This window comes from Phasianus colchicus, chromosome 12 (assembly GCF_987193195.1).
Source record: "Phasianus colchicus chromosome 12, bPhaCol1.hap1.1, whole genome shotgun sequence".
Taxonomy (NCBI): Eukaryota; Metazoa; Chordata; class Aves; order Galliformes; family Phasianidae; genus Phasianus; species Phasianus colchicus.
In genome coordinates, this window is record NC_143447.1 from 15,064,758 (window position 1) to 15,075,777 (window position 11,020).

The window sequence follows — 11,020 nt, forward strand, 5'->3', positions numbered from 1 at the left end:
CTCTGGTAAATATCCATAAAGTACCTGGTGTCAGTGGGAATCAGGTAGTGTTCAGCCCTCTTACCCCGTTGTCATTGGTCCATATTCACCAGTCTGTAGATGTTTGAGATATTCCTTTGACCTCTTAAATTTCACAAGCAATTCCTCTTTCTGGCTGATATTTGTTTGTCTAATTTTGTATGTGGTCCACCAAGCTTTCCTGTGCTTCCTCAGGCATCCTGGCACCCTGCAGGACCTGCAGCTGTTCAGGAGATGGGCTATGCCTCCAGGAAGCAGCTTGTAGGTATTTGCTTGCTCTGACTTGTTCTGTCTTCTCTCCAGGGCAAGCTAAAGAAGAGGAAACCACGAATAAAGAAAGAGAACAAGGCTCCCAAAGTCAAAGATGAGCATGGGAACGAACTCTCCCCTCCTCGGCATTCAGACAACCAGTCAGAAGAAGGTGAAGTCAAGGTGAGTCAGCCTGGATAGCAGCTTTTCCAGGTTTCCTTGGGCTGTACTGTTACTATGGAAACTCAAGCTGAGAAGCACCCCTGGCAAATGTCCTGTGAAGTCGAGAGGAGCTATAGAGTGCATTCCCACAAGAGACTAGTAAGCTTACAAAAAAATTTTGTGCAAGTGTTGAGGTGGAAGAAGGACCTTTTCCACCTGCTTTTCTAGGTCAGTACTTGAGGTGTTTCTGGGGAGGATGCTAGAAGGCCACACATCCACGTGCTGACCTGGAGGAAAGGTGGTCTCAGGACAAAATCTGTTGTCCTTATAAAGAAGAGAAAGAAGAATTGTTTCCTTCTTCTTTTCAGTATATCAGCCAGTGGTGAAGCTGGAGTTTACCAAGGTCATACCATTGCTTAGAAAACCTTCTGTCATTGAGTGGTTTGGCTTGTAGTCTAAGGCTTTTTGTTCATGTTCTGATCAGTATCTGCCTTATGGACTGAGTGTTCTCCAGCACAACTGGCATAGGAAAGTGGTGCTTATCTGAAGTCTGCCAGGGGCTCGTATAATTTTTATGCCCTCTTGTTCAAGGTTGTTTGGGTGGATTGTAGCACCGATCTTGCTGTCGGGTTAAAGAGGTGTGAGGGCAAATCTGGATGGATCTCAACAAATGCTTGCTTTTCAAAGATGCATGTTTTATGGAAGAATGTGTATGTGAGGTGAAGGACTCCAGCTTTGACTGCTGTGACTGATTTTCTAGGATGATGGCTTGGACAAGAGCCCAGTGAAAAAGAAACAGAAGAAAAAAGAGAACAAAGAGAACAAGGAAAAACAGACAAGCACTAAGAAAGAAAAGGAAAGTGATAAAGAGAAAAAGAAGACAAAAGAAAAGAAAGAGAAGGTATGCAATACTCTCACGAGCAGTTTAAGAGACAGGGAAGTCTGAGCAGAGGGGTAGGCTGTGAGTCCTCTTAAAGTGTGAAGTCATTAATAAAACACTGGGGTAAGACCTTATCCATTTTGCAGCCTTGCTGAACTTCTTAGTGTGTAGAATTGCACTAAGGAGTGGAAAAGGCAGTATCCTAAGCCTTGTGAAAAAGGAGCAAAAAGGAAGAAAAGATTTTGTTGGGCTGTCTGTAAAGCACAGCTGTCCCTGTGACAGCAGCATGGCTTAATTGCTGGTGTTAAGGAAGAAAGGGTGCAGAGCATGGAGCACTCAGTTCAAAGTTATGTTCAGCTGTGATTTATCACAGGATTGGCAGCTACTTGTCTGCATTCCTCTCTAATTTAAATTCGCCCCAAATAACCTAGCGGACCATTCTGCCAGGACTGGATTAAACTTGTGACTGTTCAGGACTCATCAGAAAGAGTGTTTCAACACGAATGGTATGTCATAAGCTAAAATGTCCCTTGATTTTTGGGTACAACTTGCCTTTAGGCTGAATTCAGGTTGGAAGAGAAGTAAAAGGTTCTGGAATGATTACCTGATGTACCTGTCCAGTGGGCAGGTGTGTACTGTGTGCTGTGTTTTGACACTGAGGTCACAAGTACAAACCAGAGAGCTTCATTGTGTATATAGGGGAAAGTTTGCTTTCCAGTGATTTTTCGTGTGGTTTTGACTACAGATAAACCATGTAAGTCAAAAATTATGCCTAATTTCAATCTGCGTTTGCTTTCCAGAACAGCTAGTTTGAGGACTTGTGATGCTATATGAAGTTTGAAAGTCTTCATAGGCGTGAGACTACTCTAGGCTCTTTGCAAGGGGCATATATTCTTTAGCTTAACCTCTCTTCTTCAACACTGTTTTTTCTCTCCATGAGTATAACCATAATATTCAGGTCCAAAACATTGGCTCTTAGCTCCCTCTGCTCGCTCAGGGATGACATAAAGCTAAACAGAGGCATTACAGCAAAACAGTTTGAAATCTTGGGAGGAAAGTTGTAGGAGCTGTGCCCAGGGTTTAACGACTGCCAGTAACAATAGTGTGCAGGCTGTTACTTGGATCACTTGGGGTCCTGCAGACTGGTTCATCATGTGATGTAATTTGTCCTTGTAAAGCCTAAAGGTGGTGAAGCCAAATCTGGAAGTAAAGGGAAGAGATCGCAAGGTCCTGTCCATATTACAGCAGGGAGTGAACCAGTCCCTATTGGAGAAGACGAGGATGATGATCTGGACCAAGAAACATTCAGCATAGTGAGTATTTCCTCAGGAGATGGGATGATAATGGCAGAGCCTCCTAGTGAGCCAGTGTTTGCTTGTACCTTATTCAAGGGTGTGTTTTAGGTGTCAGCGCTGATCTGTAAATCCACTTCAGCAAGGAGAGACCCTCCTCATAGAGCCCCACATCAATTTCTTGATTTCTTCTAGTTGGTCTACAGCATGACAGAACAACCCTGTCCGAGAGTTGCTCAGCGAGGGTTGTCCTCTGGCACCTCAATTGGAAGAAATTTCAAAGCTCAGAAGAGCTCTCTTTGTCAGCTGATCGTATCACAGAGTCACAGAATGGCCTGGGTTGAAAAGGACCTTAAAGATCATCCAGTTTCATCCCCCTGCTATGTGCAGGGTCGCCAACCACCAGACCAGGCTGCCCAGAGCCACCTCCAGCCTGGCCTTGAATGCCTCCAGGGATGGGGCATCCACAACCTCCTAGGGCAACCTGTTCCAGTGTGACACCACCCTCTGAGTAAAAAACTTCCTTTTAATAGCTAACCTAAACCTCCCTTCTCTTACTTTGTAACCATTCCCCTTTATCCTATCACTATCAACCCATGTAAACAGTTGTTCCCCATCATTTTTATGTGCTCCCTTCAAGCAGTGGAAGAATAAACTCCCACTGGTCACTTGGCAGCCTGAGTCACAGATGATGCAGCAGCCTGATGTGGCAGTCTTGTCTGCTGTAGGGGCCAGCGAGCCATTGGGGGCTGCTGTAGGTGGCAAAATACAGGGGGACTTGAAGAGTGACCTTGTATGGCTGTAGTTGGTATGGAGTTGTTGGAGCTGTGTAAGCACATCCCTAACTGTAAATGTTCTGGCAGCAAACATGCCTGCAAGGCTTGTAAAAATAGCCTAGTTGTTGTGACAGATGCTTCTTTGTCTGACTTACATAGTGAAATGCTGAAGTATCAGTTTTTAAAAACAGTTCTGTACTTTGAAATCTCTGTATTTTCAAATCTGTGTATTCCCTGTAGGCCCTATGTTATCTTTATGGCTTTTCTTTTTCCCTTTTATTTTCCCTCTGTGGTGCATGAAAGGTCCAGTCAGGCAGTGGAAACCTGTCTGATGTACTGTCTACGCAAAGTGCTGATGCCTCCAGTAGAAAAAGGTGATGCTTTCATCTCATGTCTCCCGGTCTTAATAAAAGCAATACATTAAAGCAAACACAGGCTGGGATGGACAGGGAGGCTATTGAGAGCACTAATTCAGCTGGGGCTGCTCGTTCAGCGTGTCGATGCTCAGTTCCACTTCCCTGCCTGTCCTGGGATCAGCCCATGTGCATTTACTGTTTGCAATGCAAACTGTTCACCTCTAAAAGGCTGAGGGGACAGCAGAGATGGAGAGACTCATCATTTCCTGATTATTTTCTGCAGCATGTCTAACAAATTGCTGCTTTCAGAGATGATTTCTCCTTGCCTAATGGTTAGATAAAGCTAATACCTCATGCTAATGAACTTTTTTCAGCTCTGATTAACAAGGGAACAGTGCAGAGCCCTTTGCCAAGTGAATCACTTTCTACTGTTTCTTTCTCAAGTGCAAGGAAAGGATGAGACCAGTGAAAAAAGCACTGAAACAGCTTGATAAGCCTGATAAGGGACTGACAGTTCAAGAACAGCTGGAGCACACACGCAACTGCCTCCTAAAAATTGGGGACCGCATCTCTGAGTGCCTTAAAGCCTACACCGACCAGGATCTTATCAAGCTATGGAGAAGGTGAGGGATCATTTTGTTGCTCATCTGTGATATTTCAAAATGGCACTTGTAGGCTGCTGGGTTTCATGTGGATGAGTGTGCTATTTGTCTCTTACTGAATGTAAGAGAAACCTCATGTTCTGTAGCCCTTTCAGTCCTTGACCAGCCTCTGGTGAGGGTTTTGTCTCCAAGTTGTGCTGGTTTCATTTAAATTGATTTCAGAGCTAGTTTAGAGAAACCAGTGCAAAACAGTTATTCTACTTCAAAGGGCTTTGTTCCAACTCTCCTGAAACATCCTGTCCTGAGTTAGAATGTGGCTGTTTTCCTTAGAGGGCAGAACTGATTTGGTGTTGGTTTGAAAGCAGATGGCAGTTGAACAGCTCACATAACAATTAACAGAAAATGTTCATGTCCTTCCAGGAACCTATGGATATTTGTGTCAAAGTTCACAGAATTTGATGCCAGAAAGCTGCACAAACTCTACAAGATGGCTCATAAGAAAAGGTCGCAGGAAGAGGAGGTGAGATCTGAAGTGCCTTTCCTCTGGGTGCTTTCTTTACCACTTGTTGCACTTGCTCATACTTGGGCACAGCTGCTTCACAAGGGGGTGGGTGGCCCACAAAACGGGGGATCTCCAGCGCAGGGCCTGACAAACTGGGCCACTGCTCACATAATCTGAGTTGTGGTTGAAGAGCAGCTGAGCTATAACTCTCTCTTACCCCTTGCAGGAGCAGAAAAAGAAGGAGGACATGGCCAGCATGCCCAGCATGAAGAAGCCGTTCCGCCCAGAGCCTTCCGGCTCCAGCCGTGATCCTGCCATGTCCCAGTCTCACGTGCCTCACAATCCTCATTCCCAGAAGCTCCACATGCCCCCTTCCCACGCCCAGCAGCAGATGCACGGGCACCCACGTGAAAGCTACGGCCATCCCCCCAAGAGACACTTCAGCAACACAGGTGGGTGCTGGGAAACCAGAAGCAACCATTCCTCCTAACCTAGTGGCTGTTTGCTCTTGGACACAAATTGTGGCTGCTCAGGTTTGAAGGTGATGGGATGGAATGTACGCGATTGCTGTTCTTACTGCTGGACTCAAAACACGATAACAGTATGGGGAGAGAGTATAAAAACAGGAGAGAATGAGATTTGCTAGAATAACGGTGAGGATATACAAGGAATAAAATGGGATCCGTATAATTTAGGGAAGAAAAAGTCAAAGGAGCAACAGTAAAAGGTTAATCAGTTCTTTGAGAATTGAGCAAAGAAGTACTAGGCTTAAAATTAAAGCACAGAATACACTTCTCACTGCTTTCCTCATTGCAGACCGAGGAGAGTGGCAACGAGATCGAAAGTTCAGCTATAGTGGCAACAGCAACCAGATGTGGGGTGGGGAGCGGCATCACCAATACGAGCAGCACTGGTACAAGGACCACCACTATGGGGACCGGCGATCTCGTGGAGACCCGCACCGGAGCTCTGGGAACTACAGACCAAATAACCTCTCCCGCAAGAGGCCGTACGAACAGTACAGCAGTGACCGAGACCACAGAGGCCACCGGGATTACTATGACAGGTAATTCTAGTTCCTCTTGGGAAGGCTGGCAGGGGTTTGCAGCAGTGCACCCAGCCACCGTGGACAAGCTTCCTTAGAAATGTTATGTTTGGAAAAGACCTCTAAGACCATTTAGTCCAACCGTCACCCCATCCCACCCTGCCCGCTAAATCGTGTCCCTCAGTGCCACTTTCCTTGGGGAGCTGACCTCCATCCACCCATTTTCTCTCTGCAGGCACCACCACGACTCCAAGCGCCGACGATCCGATGAGTTCAGGCCTCAGAATTACCACCAGCAGGATTTCCGACGGATGTCTGATCACAGGCCGCCCATGGGATACCATGGCCAAGGACCTTCGGACCACTACCGGTCCTTCCACACAGACAAACCGGGAGACTACAAACAGCCCCTTCCTCCACCTCACCCTTCCGTGTCGGACCCTCGCTCGCCCCCCTCTCAGAAATCTCCTCATGATTCCAAGTCGCCTCTCGATCACAGATCACCTCTGGATAGATCGCTAGAACAGAAAAACAATCCAGACTATAACTGGAACATTAGGAAAACGTAAAGCAAATGAGAAGGGGGGAAACACATCTTGAAAGACTTGGATGCAACAACCAGAAACTCTGAACATGCTGCTATCATCCTGCTGGGTCAAGGAGGATTTTGGAGGAGCAGGTGGAGGAAGACTCAGTTCTAATTTGGGTTCCCATTTTGTTTCCCCCCTTTCTCTCATTGAACATTGGAACCAGACTTGCCTCATTCTTTTTCTTTGGTTTGTTTTCCCCAATCCAACGGACACATGGAGAATTTTCCTCAGCCACGGTGTTTCCTCAAAACCGAGAAGGCGGATCAGTGCTGCTTAGGATTGTGCCAGAAGGCTGTGTGCCTGCTTGGTCTTGATGTTACATGACAGATGCTGCTCTGGGACTGGGGATAAACTGGTTGGGCTGGGCTTTGTGTGTAACCAGCATAGGTCAATGGATGGTATATTCCAGGAGGGATAGGAGATTCCCTCAGCATCCAAGCTGTTGTTGTCACAAGGGCTTGGTTGAAAGAGGGACTCTGTCTCTACAGTGACTCCAAAGGAGTTGGATCCATGCTGGTGACAATCCATCACTTTTCTGGACTCATTATCATTTCTCGTGTCTTTATCCATTTCAAGAAACTGGCTCTGCTCTGTCTGCCATTGTGTTCACTGCCGCAGAAGAGCAGAGGGGGATCCAGGGCTGGAATCAGCAAATCTTGACTCTGGGAGACTCTGGGATATGTAAAAAAAAGGCAGACTTCTGTAGCAAAGGCTTATTTCACTTCCAACAAGTAGGAAAGAAACTAGGGTGAGAGCAGTATTTCCTCATTGACAGGGCACAGGAATTCAGAACAAGACCCCTCTTCTCTCCTGACATGGGCAGCTTGGATATCCAGGAATTAACACAGGTGCTGGCTGGGAGCTGTGAGTTACCAGGACAAGAGATGGCTCTTGGCATCTGGGGACCCTGAAGCTCCTAATTCTGTCATTTCTCTCTGTGCTTCACAAAATGGTGATCACAAACCTTTAGTACAACCAGAAGATAAGGGGTGGTAGCACACAGTTGAAAGGCAGTGCTGTGAGCTGATCTCTGTCTGGGAATGGTCACACCTGTCACCTTTCTGCCACCATTCAGCAGTTCAAGTTGGAGACGTGCCTGCGGGCTTAGCACTTAAGTGAGGAGGAAAAAAAAATGAGGAATTCAGGACTTGGTACTTAAAAATTCCTGGTGCAAATGTTTTAGAGGCCCAGCAGGGCAGAGGGAGAAGAGGGGTTTGCAGCCCAGCTCAGCGGGATTCAGAGCAAACATTCCTCCAAGCGTTGGAGTCATTGCAAATGATACAGAACAGTGTCCAGCCAGCGGTGTGCGCAGCGGTTCTGCACAGGTTGCTGATCAGAAGCCAGTGTGGTCCTTGTCAGTAGAACTGCATCCCTGCAATGAACAAAGCTCTCCCAACAGCCAGGCTGCCCAGAGTGTGATGTCTGCGGATGCTTCGTCTCCCAGAGTTCAGTATTAAAGATCAGGCCGTTCCAGGCTGCTCTTCTTGGTGGGGGGCAGAAATTGAGGCTCTGTTAAGATGCCAGTATATGACCTTAATAAGCTGTGATGTCCTTTCCCTGATAGTCCGAGGGGTGTTGAGGGCTGGCCTTCCTGCTCCAGGCGCTTTGGAAAGCACACACAAATCAACACTAACCCCCACGTCTCCACGCCGTGCCGGAGGCGTTGAGGCAACGCGTTGCCGCTGCCTTTCTCACTAAGCTGTGATTGCACTTGCTGTGGTATTCAACAAAGAGGTCCTTTCTTTTCAGAGGTATTAGCTTTTAAAGTAAAAGTGGAAGAAACCTCACAGGGGCAAGGAGAAATTGCTCTTTTCACGTTCACACAGTGGTGCTGTCGTGATGGAAAGTTTGTGCCATACAAGTCGTAGCAAGAGGCAATACTGGCCAGACCAGTGTTACGGTTGGTGCAGGATAACTTCAGACTTCCAACAAGAGGCACTTCTGTGCCCATGCATGAGGGGTTCTGTTCATCCCAGGTTCCGAGCATGAGGTGGTTTGGGGTTTCTTTCTTGAAACCAGTGCAACAGCAAAAGCTTTGCCCATAGCTGGCGAAGAGTGGTCCCCCCTGTCACGCTGCTTTGCCACTGAACAGTCACTTGGGTTTGCTCACTCACAGTGGATGGCTCTTCACTGGACTGCACATTCATGCAGGCTGGAAATTTGTAGGGAAAGTCTTCCCCAGGTGTGCGTGCACACATTTTATCCCCTCAAAATAGGGACCAGACATAGTCACTTGGTGTGAGTGGCGTTGGAGGGGACAGATCCACAGCCATAAACGTCACTGCGCTGTCTGTGTCACCATCTGGTACAGCTCTTCCTTCTGAGCCAGCTGTGGGGTTTCCTCTCTCCTCTTTGCAGGAAAAAGTAGCAATGTGTTGGGTTTGTTTGTTCATTTGTGTGTTTGTTGGTTCATTCGTTCGTTCATTCATTCGTTTGTTCAGTTGTTTGTCTTTTTAAGAACGTTTTTCAGCCTGACCCCTGGGAAATGTTGTGAGTTCAGCCCGTGGAATCCTGCAGAGCAGATGGTGCCCAACCAAGGTGGCTCTCTGAGGTCCCTCACGTGAACAGTTTAAGTGACCCCCACATAAACACTTCTCTGCTTTCACTCATTTCCTCCCCACCTCCACCTCCCTCCAGGGAGAGAAGGACTCTTACTGTAAAAGTCTTTTAAACCTGTTGACTAAAAAAACAGTAATTAATATTAATTTATATTTGTGAAAAAAAAAAATGCCACTGTCCTAGTGATTTCTGATGTAAATATGTTGTTTATATAGTATGTATTAAATTTTCCTACATTGTAAAACTGCTGTACTTTTGATTCTTGTATATTAAAAAGTGTTCCTGAGGTTTTCAGAACTGTGCCAGACTGGATGCAATGCGGTGGGTGCTGAAAATTGGGGGTGTCACAGGATTTTGGGACCTTTCCCTGCATGCCAGGATGGGTATTTTCACTGTGCAGGAATAAGCGTGTCCAAGTTGTTGTTTTCAGCTGTTTTATGTAATTTTGCAGCCTCTGGTGATAGAGGGGTTGATCCAGACTTGGAAACCCCTTTGGATGGGAATTGCCACCTGATCAGGGGAAGCTGTGCCATTTCCTCGCTGGTTTCCATCCAGGATGGTGGTGATGTTTACCCAACCTTGGGCTCTTTGGGATCTCTGTGGTATACAATCCTCTTTTTGGCCCTTTACTGGGACGATCCCCCTTTCAATGTTCCCGGCTCATCGGTGGCATTCTCTGCTCCGTCCCCCCTCTCCCCAGCTGCGATGTGATGGGCTGTGCTTCACTTTGCTTTTTCCCCTCCACCCGTTCACACCGAGTCCCCAGCGAGGCACAGCGCAGGGACTGAAGCCATTTCTCCCAAGTTATAAGAGCTCATTGTAAAAAGGGCTTTTGCTTTTCACACCTGCAGCCACGGCGTCCGCCCCTTTCCAGCCTCTCTCCTGCTGAACCGAGCCAAGTTTCGATCGGGACTGAAATTTCATGGCTGAGTTACGTGCCCCTGAAAAATGGGTTTCCTAATGGAAAGAATGATGGGGCTGTCAGAACGGCGAGGGGCTGGAGGCCCTGCAGCGGGGGCTGCGGGAGGTGGGCTGCCGTCCCGAGCACAGCGCCGTGCACCCAGCCGAGGCTGCGGGTCTTCGTTCAGCGCCGCCTCATCGCGTACGCAGGGGAACCCACGGAGAAGGTGGAGAAGCTCGGGGCCGACGAGGGTGCAGGTAAGGATTTGGGCACGGCGGTGTAACGTCAGGCTGATCCGCTCACAGACCATCCCCAGGCCAAAGGGATCTGCACGTGGACTTGGCCATCGGCCACAGCCCGCGTCAGGGTGCAGCGCAGGGCCGGCAGCGCCCGCACACCGCGAGCTGCGCCTCGCCGTTCCCCAGCGTTTCCCCCGCCCGCCCCGTGTCTGGGAGCCGCGCGTTCGCTGCGTGCCGCGGCACAGCCGGCCCTGCAGAGGGCGGCCGCTTCCCAGCAAAAGCCGCCCGGGGGATCTCGGATCTCGTGCTGCCCTGCTGGCGGACAGGAGCTGCAGGGCCGCCGGGACGAAATCCGCACGGTTAGGCCAATTCCAGCACAGGGATGAGGTGTGAAAGGCTCCTCGGGTTATAGGTTGAAGCGGACCGCTTCGGGGAAGGGGCAGAAATGGGGCAGCGAGCGGCGAGCAGCACCACAGAACACACCGGGAACAAAACGAGACCCACTAATTTATTGTCAAAAAAAAAAAAAAAAAAAAAACCCCTCAAACTTTACTTGCGTTTCTCTCAATAAATAATTTACAGTATGTACAGGCGGTGACACTCCGTGGGTCTGAGCGCAGGGAGGCGGGGACCATCCCGTCACACCCCTCCCTTCCCTACGCCTTTTTGTTTCCATCGATCAGGGTCTTTCTTGGCCACACTTCACCTCTAAGCAGAACTGGGTCGAACACAACCAAAATAAAGTGCTTCACTGTTTGCTTCTAAAATAGGGATACCCCAACCACCTTCTAACAGCCGACCACCAGCTGGGCTGCTCACCCCAACAGCGGGACAGAGCCACGCGGTAAT

The 11,020-nt window shown here is 48.4% G+C and overlaps 1 protein-coding gene across 17 annotated transcripts in view; it reads left to right on the top strand.

The window, feature by feature from the left end:
- The window catches only part of CHD2 (chromodomain helicase DNA binding protein 2), a 110,183-nt gene extending 100,855 nt beyond the window's left edge, over positions 1-9,328 (top strand). For 16 of the 17 annotated variants that reach the window (XM_090149051.1, XM_090149054.1, XM_090149053.1 and 13 more), the window contains 8 exons: positions 322-450; positions 1,190-1,330; positions 2,488-2,622; positions 4,178-4,356; positions 4,756-4,855; positions 5,064-5,289; positions 5,654-5,903; positions 6,118-9,328. In XM_090149051.1, coding sequence (XP_090005177.1) covers positions 322-450; positions 1,190-1,330; positions 2,488-2,622; positions 4,178-4,356; positions 4,756-4,855; positions 5,064-5,289; positions 5,654-5,903; positions 6,118-6,451 — 1,494 coding nt within the window. In that variant the 3' untranslated portion in view covers positions 6,452-9,328. The remainder of the gene's footprint in view (positions 1-321; positions 451-1,189; positions 1,331-2,487; positions 2,623-4,177; positions 4,357-4,755; positions 4,856-5,063; positions 5,290-5,653; positions 5,904-6,117) is intronic. The other variant, XM_090149057.1, reaches the window with a different exon arrangement.
- Positions 9,329-11,020: the final 1,692 nt, after the last annotated feature.